Source organism: Larimichthys crocea, chromosome XVIII, assembly GCF_000972845.2.
Source record: "Larimichthys crocea isolate SSNF chromosome XVIII, L_crocea_2.0, whole genome shotgun sequence".
Classification (NCBI taxonomy): domain Eukaryota; kingdom Metazoa; phylum Chordata; class Actinopteri; family Sciaenidae; genus Larimichthys; species Larimichthys crocea.
The window spans coordinates 14,359,081-14,376,845 of NC_040028.1; the positions used below are offsets into that span (position 1 = coordinate 14,359,081).

At 39.8% G+C, this 17,765-nt stretch overlaps 1 protein-coding gene across 2 annotated transcripts in view; it reads left to right on the plus strand.

Moving 5' to 3' along the window:
- Positions 1–17,765, plus strand: part of myo3b (myosin IIIB) — a 62,271-nt gene that overhangs the window by 11,789 nt on the left and 32,717 nt on the right. For both annotated transcript variants that reach the window (XM_027290785.1, XM_027290786.1), the window contains 15 exons: positions 5,647–5,712; positions 8,380–8,535; positions 11,194–11,278; positions 11,381–11,497; positions 12,096–12,200; positions 12,308–12,391; positions 12,523–12,725; positions 12,805–12,903; positions 12,993–13,107; positions 13,196–13,322; positions 13,593–13,803; positions 14,604–14,751; positions 15,910–16,063; positions 16,220–16,308; positions 17,041–17,170. In XM_027290785.1, coding sequence (XP_027146586.1) covers positions 5,647–5,712; positions 8,380–8,535; positions 11,194–11,278; positions 11,381–11,497; positions 12,096–12,200; positions 12,308–12,391; positions 12,523–12,725; positions 12,805–12,903; positions 12,993–13,107; positions 13,196–13,322; positions 13,593–13,803; positions 14,604–14,751; positions 15,910–16,063; positions 16,220–16,308; positions 17,041–17,170 — 1,889 coding nt within the window. The remainder of the gene's footprint in view (positions 1–5,646; positions 5,713–8,379; positions 8,536–11,193; positions 11,279–11,380; positions 11,498–12,095; positions 12,201–12,307; positions 12,392–12,522; positions 12,726–12,804; positions 12,904–12,992; positions 13,108–13,195; positions 13,323–13,592; positions 13,804–14,603; positions 14,752–15,909; positions 16,064–16,219; positions 16,309–17,040; positions 17,171–17,765) is intronic.

Sequence of the window (17,765 nt, forward strand, 5' to 3'; positions counted from 1 at the left end):
TTTTGTTATCAGCACAATCGCGCAATTATCTCTCAGTTAGGTAGAGATATGCCCTTCTGATTGCAATTTGCATTGGTGATTAGCTCCATTCACATTGAGATGAGGCTGTCACCTCCTCCCCGTCACAATGTTATCTCCTCCCTGCCAAGCCAGAGGAGGAATATGGATAGCTTGTGTGTGTGGCAGGAATTATGGAGCTAATGCAGCATTTCATCAGCACCAAATTCAACCAGAATTTAAAATAATTACAACAGCAAGGGCCGGACGCCTCCGTAAAATGAATGCTGCTAATTCAGAATGAGCTTTTTTTCCTCAGACACAAAAACACATCACTTTTTTTGGGTGGTGGAGTTGATGTAGCAGCTTATGTTTGGGAACATTTTAAAAAAACAATCTGGAACTGGATGAGTGGTTTCTGTCAAGTAGCCATCATGTTTTCTTATCAAATAGCAGCTATAATAAGAAGGGGCATATGCATTTCTCATATAAATATCTAATGTTATTTCTTTGACTTTGGGGATAACTAGGATGTTGATAGCATTGGACATATATCTTTAACTGACATTCCTCCATCTCTTTTCCAATCAAAGTAGATATTTTGCCCTTTTGGGATGAATCAGGACCTTAAAAGCTGTGGCGGTAGTGGTATAAATCACAGCAAATGCGTTGAACCGTGAAATCATTCTGTTAACATGTCATTTATCTCAAATATATTTTCCCGTCATTGCAGCACGGCAAGACAAAATCACAAGGAAATGTGGTGTAAATTATGGCTCCTGCATGAATTACTTTCTAAATAGGGAAATGTGTTTCACCTTTGGGTCTTTAGTGGCGGTGAGAGTGATTCATGATGAAATCAGAGAGATTTATCTCCTCAGGTTTTCATGATTGCAAAGTTCGAGATTTTCTCTATTTAATACGTCACAAAACGTCACCTAGAGGGGCCTTTTCTGAAGTATTGTCCTTGGGTATTGCGTGTTTTATTAAACCATACAAGCACTAAAATCTGCAATAAGCATTTTCATCATTCTGATATTTTACAGTTGCACGCAGTAATGTGTTTTCACGCTAAAGGCTTCACTGGCATGTACTTAATCTTGTGAGTATCATCCACCTTATCATTCCTCCTCTCTGAAACACATCTAGATAGTAAACAAGAAATATCCAATGTATAATATACAGGATAATATTCGATACACAATAAAAATAGACCTGGTTGTGGTTCATGTTATACATTTTCTATATGTTTGAGCAGTGTGTAATCAGACGTCTATCATGGTGTTATTTCATTCGCTTTCACGAGACAAGTCCCTTTTGCCCAGCTAAAGATTTAATGGCTCCTGGTCAGCATCAAATAAACCCTCTGTGCTATCACCGCTTTGCCTGCATGGGCTAGAAGCAGATAGCCATTATGTTACCACAGTTTTTTTGGTTGTGCTACAGGAAACCTGCACAGTTGGAAATGATTCTCATCCCAGCAGGCGGCTATAAACGATAAGAGGAGCTCTGATATCTGTCAGAGGGGATGTTGATGAGCTCCATGAATTAGGGTCACCTTGGTGCATGGTCTGTTTGTGCTTCAGAAATATCTGATATTTGATGCATGACCGTTGATGCATGCATATGTTTAAATCGCAGGTAGATCATTCTGCTATTTTTTTTTGTACCTTAATTTTAAGTTCAATGAAAGGTTTTTGTGAATTTGCTCTTTGTTGTGATCAAAGGTAATTGAGTGTGTTACAGTGACAGATATGTGATGTCCATGGTGGCCATGGATGAAGGTAATGGAGCATGTCAGAGGGTAAAGTTGTAAAATCATCAAGTGCAAAATTAATTACAGATACTCAAGACAAAGATTGTCTGTGATATTTAATATGCAGGAAGGTTAATTGCTTGCATCAATGCTCTCTATGCTGTACAGGCCTGGCGTGTCCATGTAAAGTCGAACCAAAGTGTGTGCAACGTGTATTGTAAAGGTTAGAGGCAATTGGCAAAGACATCCAAGGTTGTGTTTATTCAGCCAGATCCTTGTAGATATTAGCCACATATTTAACAGTATGTGCATCTGTCTGACTGAGATGGAAGACAGAAGTAAATGATGGCTTGTCAGAGGCACGAAAGACTAATCAAATCATGAGGCTTGGGGAGAGAAATCCAGACCGGTGTGCTTTAAGAGACAGCTCTTCGTGGAAAAAGCCTGAGATAAAATCTTTGGAGCAGAACAGCCAGAGGTGGAGGATGTCATCACAATTTCTGGTGTTTTTGACACAGACTGAAATCTTTCAAGAGATTTGGACTGAACTAAAATAACGTCTTGTGCCTGTGTGTTAAATAATATGTGAAACCCATGCATTACTGAACTACGTAGATAGAAATGTTGAAGGGAAAGTATGCTGATTTTGTGTATAGTATATGTAAATGAACAATGTTTACCTTCCCTTCATGTTGCTGTTTTGTGTCATCTGGTAAACCTTTGCCAACAAATGAGTGGGGAGCTCTGATTGTTTGCAACATGGAGGGATATAAACATTATTTGCATATACTGATCACCTGTAATGATACAAAGCTGGTTCTCTTAAGAATAATTACCTTCCATTTGCTTCACATGTATCTTTACTACAATCATGCTCGCACCTCTTAAGCTTTAAGGTAAATGCCAAGGTCAGCATGCTAACATGCTCATAATGACAACATAATAACATGCTGATATTCAGCAGGAATAATATTTACCATGTTCACCATCTTATTTTTACAGAAGCCCTAAGTAGTCACACATTCATACATTTTACTTTCTCGTGATAACGAGTTCATTTCATTTGTTTTCTAACAAATGTTGTTATTCTGAGATCACAGGATCATTTTCTCAAGATAACGAAACTTTGTTTTCCCAAGATAACAACAACAATTAATTTAAGATCTCGAGAAAAGAAAAAGATAGTCGAGTATATTAAATAACTGCAGGAATCATCATTCAGTCTAGCAATGTCGGAAGAGCAGGAAAACGTTGCAATTGCAATTATTTAAATAAATAACTTGAGATCTTGAGAAAACAGATGAAATTAACTTGTTATAACGAGAAAACTAGGAAATAAAATGTACGACTGCTTTTTTAGTATGTTAAGCATACTAACATTTTTGTACATGATGGAAAGTTAAGAAATTCCCAAACCTATTTACGAATGTACCAAATTTTGTGATAATCCATTTAATAGTTGTCAAGACATTTCAGGCAAAACCACAAATGCCAAACTCATAGTACAAGAGGAAAAGTCAGGAGATCATTAAAATCTGTGATTCATCCTCTGGAAATTATGAAAAACACGTCTATCGACTATCTATCCAAAATATTACAAGATCAGTCAAGTTCGAGATGTGGGTGTCTAATAAATTGCTGTTTTTGGATATTTTCACTGAGCCTTTGGCAAAGCCATTGTTTTAAAAGTCTTTAATGTCATCAATAACAGTGAAACAATTTGCTTCTGGATGATTACGATTGATAACTTGTCAACTTCGCACAATGAATGTCAGAAATGATTTGGAGAGCCTGCCAGGTTTCCACAAATTGCTCATTGTTACTGTGAAGTCCAGCCAACATTTAAACAAACTCACATAAACTTTTCCATTTTATGTCTTTAAAAAGCCTGTTTGGATAGAGTGCACTAACCATAGACCTTAATGTCACCGATTCCCCATCATCAGACACTGATGCAGTCTTGACCCCTGATAGGAGATCACTGGCTGGTTGGATGATTTTCCAATCATGAGTAAAGGCTTGAACATCTCCTCCTTTGATGCTGTTATTTTACTGCTCTGCATGGTGTCCAGGACTGCAGCATTTGGCATTGTGGCAGCCGAAGACATGATAAATGTAGTAGTAGTTCTCCGTGTTCATGCATGTGTGCGCAAAGAAGCGCCGGTGCTCTGGCTGTGGTGATGGATGAGCTGAAATTTTAAGCGGGTGGTCCATCCGCTGAATAAGTCTTTATTCTGGATTCTGTGCTCATTCTGTGTTAAGCCTGTATAAAGGCCACTGTGTCTCTGCTTTAGCACACAAATTTTTGCTTTTGTTCGTCTTCCCAGCCCCAATTTCGTCAGCATAAATTACAAATTGCACCAAGAAAGTTATACAAGGACACTTTGAGATAGATTTACAGCATAGTTAGATTTTTCTTCATTATGCTTCAACAACTCAACATTGCTGTGTGTTGTTTTGGCAATTTAATCACCTTAAAGACGTCATGTTGTCTGGTTGAGTGGACTTGGTCCAAACCCTTTACAGCAGTTCTTTCATACATATTAATAGAGAGCTGTGTGGAAAGATTTTAAGTGGCAGTGCATTGTGCAACATTGTGCAGTGAAGAATCTCTTGAATGAAAAATAACACTGTTAACACTACATCATATGGGAAATAGAGGAATTATAAATTCTCCATATGAAGTATCTTATTCTAATATTGCATTGGCCTGATTTTTGTCTTCCTTCGTGGCTTAGTTACAGCCGTCAAGTGCTGTTGACACCTCCTGTGATTTTGCCTCAATCCACTCAAGAACGTCTGACAGTACAAGCTCTGCCTGGACCTAGATTTGAATAAGCCATTTGTGTTTACAATGTGAGCCAGCACTCTCACAAATACTGAAAGAGGGAAAAAAAAAAACTGCCTGAATTTGCTAAGCACAATGAGCGCACTTGACAGTGTTATCAGCAGTGTGCTGCTATATTGACTTTGTAATGTATAAGCAATATGGTACAACATCAAGGCGAGAACGTGTCTTCAGGCTCATATTAGAGGTTGCATTGAAGCAGTCAGTTACTGGCTTTGATCTGCACGTTGGAAAAGGATTGCCTGTCTGAATCCTTATCAAAGACTCGGCTAACTTAGCACTGCGGAAAATGACAGATTTTGTACCCCAACGTCCTCCCATCCCTTCCAAAAAAAAAGAGAGAGAAAAATACATTAAAAATATGTCAAATATGTTGTTGTTTAATGTGTTGCTACCTCTGGTTTGTTTGTGATAAACAGAATGAAACATTTTTTAAAATCCAAATATCTCTTACTCTTGAGATTTCATATTCTAGTTGACTGAAACAACACGTGTGAACTAATTAGCACAGTTAATAAATGTCTCGACCAGGTCTGTCACTGTTTGCCTGACATTGACAAAAGACTCAGCCTCCAGCTGTCAGACTGGCAGCTCCCTGTGAAGATGACTGTACTCAGGCCCGTCCAGCCTTGGCTCCTCATACAGACCTGCCTCCTGTCATCGTGTGCACTTGAAAAGTGTTAGCCTCATTATAGATGGCCTCCGTAAATGCTGCTGACAGAGGTATAACTAGCTCCCATAACTTTTAGCTCCCAATGGCAGATGCTTGCTGCCAGACACTGGAGGAGCTGTTATCATTTGTCACTTTTTCTGTGGCTGCCACAGACCTGGACCCCGACCAGCTTGTCCTCAGACCAGAAACTCTCACAGGATTCTGACTGTCACACTCTGCCTGCCAGCGATCATTTGTCAGCTAACTCAGGAGACAAGCTGAAAGGCTTTAATTTCCAGCCATGATCATCATGATGTCATTTTGCATGTGTTTGATAAAGTCACTGTTTTTGAAATATTGTGCTGAATTTCCGTCTGTGTGACTCTGTTTCAGAAATCCCTCCCCTACATTACGAAATCCAGGCCAATGGTGCAGAAGTTTTTGCCACTTCATCGGCCAGTAAGTGTCCTTTTAACTTCAACCTGTCAACTTTTGTCCTCTTTCTGTATTAATACTTTTTTTTTAAGAGAAGAAGTTATTTTCCAAAAAGGGTTGTGAAAGCAGGGAGTAGACAGACATAAATCATGTTTCAAAGAGAGACCAATGAAGAACTGATGAAACTCTTCAAAACATATCAGCTGATATTTATTTACTTCTCTATATGGACATAACATACATGGACTGTCACGGTAAAAATCCCTGAGTCATTTAATTAAGAGTTTGGTTAATAAATAATGATTTGGTGCGATATGTCTGCTGTAGATTGGGATGGTTTAGGTTTAAAGTATTTAGAGAACTGTTGTTCATCTACCTGTGAATACACAGTTGCCCATAAAGTTGCGATGATGATTGTGACAATGTGATTTATTCTCGATAGATAAAGTGTATCTTCTCAAAACGTTATTGATCAATCTCTTCCCAACATACCACAGTGGAACAATTAACAACCACAATTAACCAGATGTGTATAAATAGAAAATAAAAAGAGGAATATGTCTGGAAACTAAATTATTCCAACTTTAGAGGAAACGGTTTATATCAATCAATCAACCTTCATTTGTGCACATTGTAACACAAAGTGCTTCACACAATAACACCCCAACAGCCACCGCCCACTTACATATATGTGTATGTTTTAGTATGAACAAAACATTGAACTAAAAGTATATTAAACATGAAATTAAACTTTTCATCCTTTTTATGGCATGTTTTCCTACATGTTGATATTCAGTATGTCACTATTGATGACACAAAATACATTAGATACAATATCATCAGTTGATACATATCAACAATCAATCAGCCTCTAGTTCTCAACCTGGTTCTCTTGACCTGATAAAATGTATATTAAATCTTAAATCTGTGACTGAAAGTAATGTTGAACACCTTTTTGTTATAATATATACAACATGATAAATTCATATGACTTCACTGGTGTCATGAACAGCTGCTTAAAAATTCCAAAACATTTACATTTGTCCTGTATGAAAAGACAAAATGTGCATGGATAATGTTTTGTAACGGCTGCACAGTATAGTAGCACGTGGAGCAGGTGGCAATGTGCATGTAAACATGAAGGGAATTGAAATTGATATTTTATAGCCAGATTCTATCAACCCTCATGTCTTTCTGTTCATTGTCTTTCATTTGTGTAAATCTGCCACAGAGGAACAAACTAATTCGCCTGAGTTATCAGGTCTATCTGAGGGCCCGGGATAACTTATCATTTGCTCCACTGTGCAAAGCTAATAATGTCAGGGGTGGCTTGTAATAGTTGCTCATAATATACAACCTTAATATCTACCGCGCAGAGGTGTGTGAGTCTGAACCATAATGAGAAAATAGAATTCAATTTGTTTGGAGAATTATTTGTGTAGGTACACTTTCTGGCTAACATTTATGTTGGAGGTTCGCAGCGAAGTGCAATAACAGAAAAGGAGTAATTGAAAAAACAAACAGACCATCTGCTTCGAAGGTCTTTTTTTTGTCCCACTTGAGTTACCGACCAGCCAACTGTACTGACACGCCACAGTGATGTTAGTTTTTATACTTTTGTGTAATTGCAATGGTTTTCTTTGGCTCCGTTTCGGATTGCAGCTCTGTAATCTGCGTTAATGGATCGCGTGATATCATATCAGAAGTAATCTCTTCAAACAAAGCCCAGCTGAGTTCAATGTGGGGAGGCTGGACAATGTTATCAAGGTTTGCAGACTGTTTGTGAAGCCCTTTCAGCCCTAACAGGCCTCTGTGTGAGTGTGTAAGGGAAACTGAGGTTGGTGGGGGTGTTTTTCAGGATAATGAATCCATCACCAGTGTCTGCACTTGTGCAGCCAAAGAGCTGACTTCTGTGACAAAGTGGCCTGCCGTTCAGCATCCCGGCAGCACAGCCCTGCTAATAGCAGCAACCTCTGCTTAATGTCCTGACGCTAATGAATTCATGGAATTAACTTTCAGAGCCAGACAAACTGATAAAAGAAACAGAGTTTCAGTCTAGATTAGGTGGTAGGAATTAGATTGGTATTTTTCTACTATCTCGCCTCGGCCTGCAGTTGTTGGCATTGTAGCTCCTGCACACACACACACACACACACACACACACAGACTTTGATCAAGTACATTGAACATTACTAATGCGGATTGTTGATGGATGCATCGTTGAGTTCAGGTGTGGATAACAAATCTTGTAATTTCATCATTTTCTCTCTCCACATTTGTTCTCCTGAGCCTTTGCTGCTTAACGGTCAATATTTTGCAACCATGTGTATCAGCAGCTAACTGATGCTGAGTTGTAGCCACTGGCCAGAATCACGAAGTCTCATCACCTATTGGCAAACACTGCACATCACAGATAGGACTTCTTGCGTGCTGTGCCATAGCAGGGCTTGTTTGGACTCGGGGCCATGGTGATAGTGACCATGTGGTACTCAGATAGAGCATGGCAGATTAGTGACCCAGACTTTTAAGGACACTTGCAACGAGTCCCCTGCTGGTGTCAGAACTGATCCAGACAAATCCACAATGCTCAGGTGATTAGCTGTTTGAATTCACTCTGATTTGAAGAGGCTTCGTCCGTTTGAAGTGTGTCAAAGTTTCCTCTGTTTTTTGTTTTTGTGTGTGTGTTTTAAGGTGTCTGATAAAGGATTTCGAGGCACGTCCATCTGTGACCCACCTCCTGGAGCATCCCTTCATCAAGCAGGCCCACGGCAAAGATGTAGCACTCCGACAGCAGTTAGCCGCTCTCGTCCAGGAGCAGCAAGAAGCGGGCTGCAAAACCAAAACCAAGTAAGAAACCTTGATTTTTTTTTTCATTATTACATCTGCTGCAGTGACAACGCTGGTTGCTTTATTTGTGTGCTGTCATTGGAGAGCTTGACTGAGCGGTGATATGTTTTCTGTCCAGTAGGGGGCAGGGTCTCATCTTCTTAGGGCTCAGAGTTGATGATGAGCTCCAGTAATGGACATTACAGTATATGATTAAAGAGAAGTTAGGGGAGTGTGACTAATTCAGAAGGAGTGATTGTGCTGACTAACCTTAGATTAATAAATGCCATTTAGGCCGGTGGATGTGGCAACTATTGTTATGGGGACTCCTTTGTATAAAGCACTTCTCCGCCCGTGTGATTAAACCAATGATGGAGTAAATATCCTGTTCCAGATTGATTTCAGCTGTGCTGCCTTCTTTTGGCTTGTTTTACAGCAGCTAATATAAAAGTTTCTTATGTTTTATACAGATCTATAGATATGTAGAGACAGAGAGGAACATTTAATAAGATTTTATCATAAAATGTGTCATGATGAATAGTTCACACAGACACTCTCATGGCAGCGAATGACAGAGCCGAAAGTCTCCGAGAAATACTGACTTTGGAAATGCTTAATCTTCATTATAAAGGGAGTTTGCTGAACCTGCCCTTGACTGAGAGTCTTGATGTTGTGCCAGCTCTGTTTACTCCCGAGAGTGTGCAGAGAGTCTGTGCCTGAGCCTGATCCTGAATTCCTGTCCACAGTGAAAGTGGATAATGGGATTAGGAGCTTGTAGGGCGAGAACTGGGCTCGCCTGGTTTAGTCTCTCATGCCACAGATCAGCACACAATAACTCCAGATAAGAATAAAGACATAGAGAACTTAAAAGTAGCTGCCGTAGGTGGAATAGTGTGATTTACTTCAAAGCAGGAGAGAGGTAGAAGCGAGAGGTCTTGAGTCCTCCTCTAAAGGGACACGGTGACGAGTATTCGGGACCACATATTGAGCATGTGACTTTATTTCTGTGCTGGTGAATTTACACTATATTCAGAATACAAAATGAACACAAAGGCATCCTTAACCTGAAGCTACAATATTTTTGGGGTTATTTATTATAATAGAACATAGATACAGCTTTACAGTGAGATATTTTATTGTATTTGCACTTTATTTGGATACTTTTTCAGCATATTTCTCCTTTTTTTCTCTTAACTGTCATCAAATCACATGAAAAGACCAAAACCAAATGTATTAGTCTGCCTTTCACTGCAATCTGACCTCCCTACTCAGCTTCTAATACATTTGAATATTTAGCAAAGATTACTTAAAATAATGGATTTGGTGTAGACTCTTTCCATCCAAGTTTTAACCTGGCCTAATTATAAATATTCTAAATGGAGACGTACACATCACTACAACAAAATATACTGCACAATATAAACTAATTTCTATGTAGAGATGAACTTTTACTGAATTTTTAAGCCACCGTAACTTCCTGGTGTCTCGACATATCCGACCTCACACTTGATTAAAAGGCTGTTTAATAAAAACACAGAAGTGACAGAATATACCTCAAATTACAAATGATGAAATTATGCTAAATCACTACAGTCTTACGTTAGCATGACTGGATGTTTGTTGCTGTATAAATACTCATCGCTCTGAAGCACACTTTTCTCTTTACTGTATGTGTGTTTAAATAAAACAAATACAGACTTACATATAATAAGTATTTCGATGAACTTTAATATGTCATTATTTCTGGCAGTTTTTTGAGGCTACATTGACTTCCTGTTTACGTGAGCTTGTCATTCGAAGGTGCTAAGTAACAAATTTATACATTAGATAGATAGATAGATAGATAGATATGATAGATAGATAGATAGATAGATAGATAGATGTAGCTAGATAGATAGATAGTAGATAGATAGATAGATAGATAGATAGATAGATATACTTTATTTATCCCAAGCTGGGAAATTATAGTTACATTACTAATTTCTTTATTGGTGGAGAGATTGGGGAGATCTTGTACACAAACGTAGTGATGGATTTAGAAATAGGTGTTGCATCCCAATGCTGGTGTGTATTGACAGCAGCAGTATGGTGTCTATGAGACTGACTGAAAATAAACCAAAGTGCCCAGAGCTGTATGACTATACATGATGAGAAATAAGCTGTTTCCAGCTTTGGCTCCACAAACAGTATATGTTAGTATGATAGATTCAGTGCTGGCTTTGGCCTTTTCATGGGATTTAATGACACTAATGAAGTATCACTTCATATAAATGGCTGATTGCCACCGTATGTTGAAGTCTACTATGAATATCTACACACACATCGTATATAGACACATAAAGCAGCAGGCATCCACAGACGCATCCCTCTTTAGCTCTCTTTCACACTCTATCTGCTGTCCCCTGAGGATTTCCACAGTCCCGTGGATCCAGCTGGCTCTGTGTTGACCTCTGCCCACTGGGGCTCATTTGAGAGTGATAGGTCAAAACACAGATGAAGTGCAATCACAGCCTGTGATAATGGGAGATGTGTCCCCTGGGAGAGCTTTAAGGGCTTCACACAAACCTTGGAAGTGACTGGCTTACTGGCTCTTACAGCCAGCCAGTCAAACTACAGCTTCTCATTTGGTGGTCACTTTACAGCTTTCTGAGGCATTATCATGTCCTTGGCTTCATACAGGCACGAGCGGATCAATACTCGTAAAACCCTCATAATAGAGAGCTGTCCTGATGATGATCTGGTAAACCTGGAGTTCTTAGATGAGGTAAGATTTAATGTGTTTATCTCATCATGCATTGATCTGACCAAGGTACAGTGTTGTTGATGCTATGTGTGTGTGTGTGTGTGGGGGTGTTTCTTTCTGCAGGAGACTATAATCAGCCATCTCCAGAAGAGGTATGATGAGCTGCAGGTCTACACTTATGTTGGTGACATACTCATCGCTCTCAATCCTTTCCAGAATCTCAGCATCTACTCTCCCCAGGTTTGTTACGGACCAGTCACACAAACGTTTCCACTGGTTTCCCATTCACAATGGAAATAGTGACTGATTGCTCATCAGTTAATTTTGATTTTTTCTTCTAACAGTAATAATCCAAATCAGCTTTACAGCACAAACACTGTGGTTTAGCCTTGTTTTTTTTAGCCTAGTATAGATGTCTGATGTCTACTTTGCAGACTGAAATATCTCAACAACTATTTAATGCATTGTCCCCAGAGGCTGACTTCTACTGACTTTGGTGATCCCCTGACTTTTTCTCTACCGCCATCACAAAGCTTTGTTTTTAGTGAAATGTCTTAAGAGCTATTGGATGGATTTTTCTGAAAGTTGGTGACGACATTCATCATCCGCAAAAATAACTGTAACATCTGTGATCCCTCATTAGGTCACCATTTCAGTTCTGACTAATGACATTCCCTCAGCTTCAGCTGTACTTTGTGTTAACATAGTAAACTAAAATGCTGCAATGTTAAAAACCTGATATAAAGAATGATTACAAAACTAAAATCTGGGATCTTTTAATAAATGGGGGTTGTGTTTGTGTTTGTAAAATAACGTGTAGGCATGTGCATTCTCTTAGTTCTCCAAGCTGTACCACGGTGTGAAGCGGACTGACAACCCTCCACACATCTTTGCTACTGCAGATGCAGCCTACAGAGGCATGGTGACGTTCTGCAAAGACCAGGTGAACATCTTTCTCTACCAGACATCTACCTGGATACCCATGTAATTTATTATAAATACCCCCCTGCCTGATGCTTTAGTCACTAGACTTGTGTCCCTGTGTTTTAGTGTATCATAATCAGTGGGGAGAGCGGCGCAGGAAAAACAGAAAGCGCTCATTTGATTGTTCAACATCTTACCTTCCTGGGAAAGGTAAAGTAGCACCATGGTCATCTACTCATTGTTAAATGTGTTCATACTAGTGCTGAATACTGTACAAACTCTAAACTATCTCAAAATGATATTGTAGTTTATTAAATCAAACATGTTGTTGTTGTTCTCAGGCAAACAATCGGACGCTGCGTGAGAAGATCTTGCAGGTGAACCCCCTTGTAGAGGCCTTTGGAAACGCCTGCACAGCTATCAATGACAACTCCAGCCGCTTCGGCAAATACCTGGAGATGAAGTTCACACCGACCGGAGTGGTCATCGGGGCCAAGATATCCGAGTACCTGCTGGAGAAGTCGAGGGTCATCAAGCAGGCTACGTATGTGCTGCTCAGGCTCATTGGTCTGATTGGACTTCCCTTTGTCATACTTCTGACTACTGGGTTTGTTTTCTTACAGGGGGGAGAAAAACTTCCACATATTTTATTACATATACGCTGGACTTTACCACGAACACAAGCTGAAGACTTACAGCCTACCAGACAAGACGCCTCCCAGGTCAGCACAGCAATTTGACTGTTTTTTAATACTGCTGCCACTGTTTCCCTCCCACACATGACATTGATAACCGTAATGTGCATGTGTAGGTATATCGACAGTCAGCACCGCAAAGTCATGCAGGACATTGTCTCCAGCAAACTGTACAAGGAGCAGTTTGACGCAATTCAGGAGTGCTTCCGAAATATCGGCTTTACCGAAGAGGTACTTCAAACACTCGATCAAACATCAGAGTCTTCAGTCGCAGATGCAGTGTTATGATATTTGTATTTTTTCTTCTGTCTTCTTTTAGGAGGTCAACTCCGTTTACAGAATTCTCTCGGCCATTTTGAACACGGGCAATATTGAATTTGCTGCCATCACATCCCAACACCAGACCGATAAAAGTGAAGTCCCTAACTCAGAGGCCTTAGAGAACGGTGAGATACAAAACATCAGGCAATGTGTGTTGTAACACTCAGCGATGCTCTTCTTTCAGCTGCAGAAACAGGTAGGTTTAATGGTCTCCCCTAAGAGGAGCAAGCTTGTTTTGTGATTTAGATTAGATTAGAAAAAAGGAGGCTATTTTATGTTTTATTCCTCCTTGTGTGAGGACTGCACTCTGTAGCACTCTGTGGATCTTCTCTGGGTGGATGATTTTTAAAAGACTTGAGTTGTGTTTTAAGAGAGTTTTTCATCATTCCTTGTAGCTGCGTCGCTCCTCAGCATCGGCCCTGAGGAGCTCCAGGAGGCGCTGACCTCCCAGTGTGTGGTTACCAGGGGCGAGACCATCATCCGCACCAACACCGTGGACAAAGCTGCAGACGTCCGAGACGCCATGTCCAAGGCCTTGTACGGACGTCTCTTCAGCTGGATAGTCAATCGCATCAACTCCCTGCTGCAGCCTGACATGAATATCTGGTAAGTGTGTGTGCTGGTGATGAACATCTGTGCAGACGTTCACGGTTCCTCTTTCTTCTTCGATTATTTCGAGCGATCACGAGGAGTTTCTGCGAAGCTCAGTTGACCTTTATTGAAGTCTGTAGAGGTAGATGCAAACATGCAGAGGAGAATATCAATGGGCAAACACAAGACAAGTAAAAGGAGAGCAAAAAAAAGTTTTAATAAATTTTTGATACAGAGTTTCTTGCAGAGAAAATAATGTTCGGATGATTAAAAAGACTTCAGAGAGACTGCAAAGAGGCTGTTCATTGATCCAAAAGAATTCCTTCATAAATATGAGCGTCGACTGTCAAGGAGTCGTCTCTCAAAAGCCAGAGTTCCTGTCTGCATTCCAGTCATCTCTGCCGTTTCCTTATTGCCATTAATAACCCGGTAGCACAGGCTAAAGGTGACCTCTACATACAGTGGGTAATGACTTATCATGAAAAGTAGCAGCTCGCAGTCCTGAATATGAAATGCAGGCCGTTAAATCCTCATGCTGTGTTGTAGAAATGAATATTGTTTGTGCAGATATTGAAAATGACTCGAGGTTAAATCAATAGAGACCGAAAAATAAAACCATTTAAGAAGCTCTTTCTTTTTGAAAGCGTATGTTTATGATTGCTCATCACACTACTATGCCGTCCAGACCAGTCTCTCTATTTGGGTTGAACTTGGATTATCATTAAAGTTTTATCAATTAATATGGCTGCTGGGGATTCGCTTGTTCCATAACATAGAAGAATAAGTTTGTTTGTCCCCTTTTCTTCCTTTTGAAGTGCCGCAGAGAGCGGCATGAATGTGGGAATCCTGGACATCTTTGGATTTGAAAACTTCAAGAAGAACTCGTTTGAACAATTGTGCATCAATATTGCAAACGAGCAAATCCAGTTTTACTTCAACCAGCACATATTTGCCCTCGAACAGGTGAGTCTGACGTACAGAAAGAGGTTATCGATGGTATGTCTGTGCGAATGCATCCACAAAGCGACAATGAAACATATGGAGCAAAACAAACTCCCTCTAAAACTGTTATGGAGTCATTTGAACATTATTTGTGTGTTTTCACATTCATCAGGGCAGACATGCTTTCAACATGAACATTTTGCTTTTAGCATGGCTGTGATGTGTAAAGGATTGTTTCTAGTGCTGTGCACCAACAAACGACTCTCTTAATTGATTTAATGAAGTTGTTTACCCTGAAGTGCGAGAAGTCTTTATTTTCCTTGATGGAAATGAAGAGACATTAATCAAGAACCATTTTGCCGTAATGCCTTTTAGTCTGCCTTGACTTTGCACCAGTCCTTTTAAAAGGAAATCAATGAAAGAGGGGACAAATTTTATTTATGGAAACCTTTTTTAAGTAACTTTTACATTTACATGCTCACAACAACGCATGTACAGAAGAATACTCTTAATAAAACACAAACAAGATCATTTATTGACGCAGGATTTCACACATTAAAACTGATCGTACTCCCTGCTCATTTACATAAGTCCAGAACTGTTATCAGAAGCTACATTCACCCTTTACACATTAATTACAGCAGTGATCGTTCAAAATAAGGCCTGTGGAAAAGTTTCTCTTCCACAAACAAGTGTGAGCTGCCCTCGATGAAGCGCTGGCGCTCAGTGGAAAAGGGATTTTTATTTGGCGTGGATGTCTTCAGTCTAGCTTGTACACAGAAACTGATTATTCTGAGTTAATGACTTAAACATGAGGACGGTTTAGATCCATTGGTTCCACTTTATTAGTAAAATATATATTTAAAACAACTTTTTGATCTGGAATTAAATAGATGCAATACTATGATATGACTCTGGGTTATTTGCAAAGTGAAATAAATTATGAATAAGTAAGTGGCTCTATTTGTTAGTTGGGAGCTGCTCTGTGTTATGCATTCAGTAAAAGACTCTATTATGCTGTAAACTTCAGCCATAGACACACACAGCCGACTGCAGCTGTTTGGTTTTGTTGATTAGAAACTCACACATGCACAGATCATATTTAGCCCAGATTGTTTAATTGGGTCATTTAGAGAAATCATTAATTAGATTATGCTACATTCATTGGTTCTAATTAAGATGGAATATCAGAGCGAGGGGGTGGATGCCAGCCTGGTGGAGTACGAGGACAACAGGCCCATCCTGGACATGTTCCTACAGAAGCCCATGGGTCTGCTGTCCCTCATGGACGAGGAGAGCCGCTTCCCTCAGGCCACTGACCAGACCTTAGTGGGTAAGACTGGAGCTACACCTGCAACATCAAACAGGCAAAAATCATGAAAAATGAATAGAAGGTCAGAGGTCAGTGCTACTTTGACTGTAGCTGCAGCTCTTACCACACAGTTTAGACACTTCAAACCTGTGCTGCCTTTCTTATTTGTTTCTGTAGATAAATTTGAAGACAATTTGCGCTGCAAGTACTTCTGGATACCAAAACGTGTGGAGCTTTGTTTCGGGATTCAGCATTATGCTGGAAAGGTATGAAACGAGTCTTTGGACATGAGCAACAAATAATTTACTGCCTCGTTCATTGGTGTGATAAGAGTGGAGACTTAGCTATGTTTTTAAAATGCATGTCACGAATGTCACATGATGCTCACTGCATGTCTCCAAATAAACTTTAATGCTTTGCACAATGTTTGTATATCTGAATCAAGGTGGAGAGACCAGCTAGTCAACTTCAGGCTGTAGCAACTGAGAGCTAATTCAAATCTAATTGAATATTCAGGATTAGGGTGGACTATAATTAATGCTTATCGCCTTTCAGTGATGATATAATCGTATTGCCTTTTACAGAATTCAGACTGTAATTAAAAATATAACATAATTAAGTCTTTGAAATTTTTGCATTACGTGTGTGCAGCAGTCTTTCTGATTTAATGCAGTATACAGGTCTCACAGCAGTTATTTTAACTTGTCGTAGTAGGAGAAGCTCAGGTGTTACTAAAAACATGAACTATGGTTCTGATCTATTCAGTAACCTGTGACAGTGTGACAGAGCGCACAAATACCAGGGCCACGAAACTGACGCAACTAAATGGAGTTCAGCCATCGTTAATTTGTGCTTTTTCTGCTGTGACATGTCAAATTGTCTTCTGTGAAAAGGATCTATTGTCATTTTTTTATATGTGATCTCGTTTGCAAGAGGTAATGTCAGATCAGACTGTGAATAACATTTAAACTGTTTGTGTCTCACGTCCTCCTCAACAGGTATTGTACAACGTGAACGGGTTTCTGGAGAAGAACAGAGACACTCTTCCTGCGGACATCGTTCTGGTTCTGAGAACATCGGAGAACAAGCTTTTGCAGCAGCTGTTTTCCAGCCCTTTAACCAAAACAGGTATGCTGTAATATAGGCCTCAAGTTAAAAATATAGCCCTGTGGAACATCTCAGCCACTAACAGGGACATCATTCTACCGCTAACCACAAAGGAAATGGAAATGGAAAACTTTTCTTTGAGACAAACTATTGTGAACAATGCTGGCTTGTGACTGTATTACTGGCTGTGAATTATGCTGGTGTCTACTGCTTCCATAAATGTTCAGGTAAGTGGGTTTCTTAAAGACGCGTCTCCCAGGCATCTCCTGGTCCCCCTTCGTTTCAAGCCTCTGTGTGCCGTGCTCGGATAAATCTGCAGTCCCCATTATCTCTTGAGAGGCTCAGCTCTTTGCACGGCGCTCTGTTTTTATTTTCACTAAGCTGTCCCTCTTGGTTTCCCACTGCTGAATGCTATCTACAGATTGTGGGTGCAGTGGGATATTTTTATGATAAGGTTTCTAAATACCCAGGGGATGAAGAAATAGTATTTAGAGAACACAAAAGCAACTCTTCCCACCTCTTTTCTGTTGGTTAAATGAAGGTAGAGTAATATGCTCGTCATTAGCCGTGGCTGCGGCCTCCTGGTCACTGAAATGCTAATAGATGTGTTGAATTA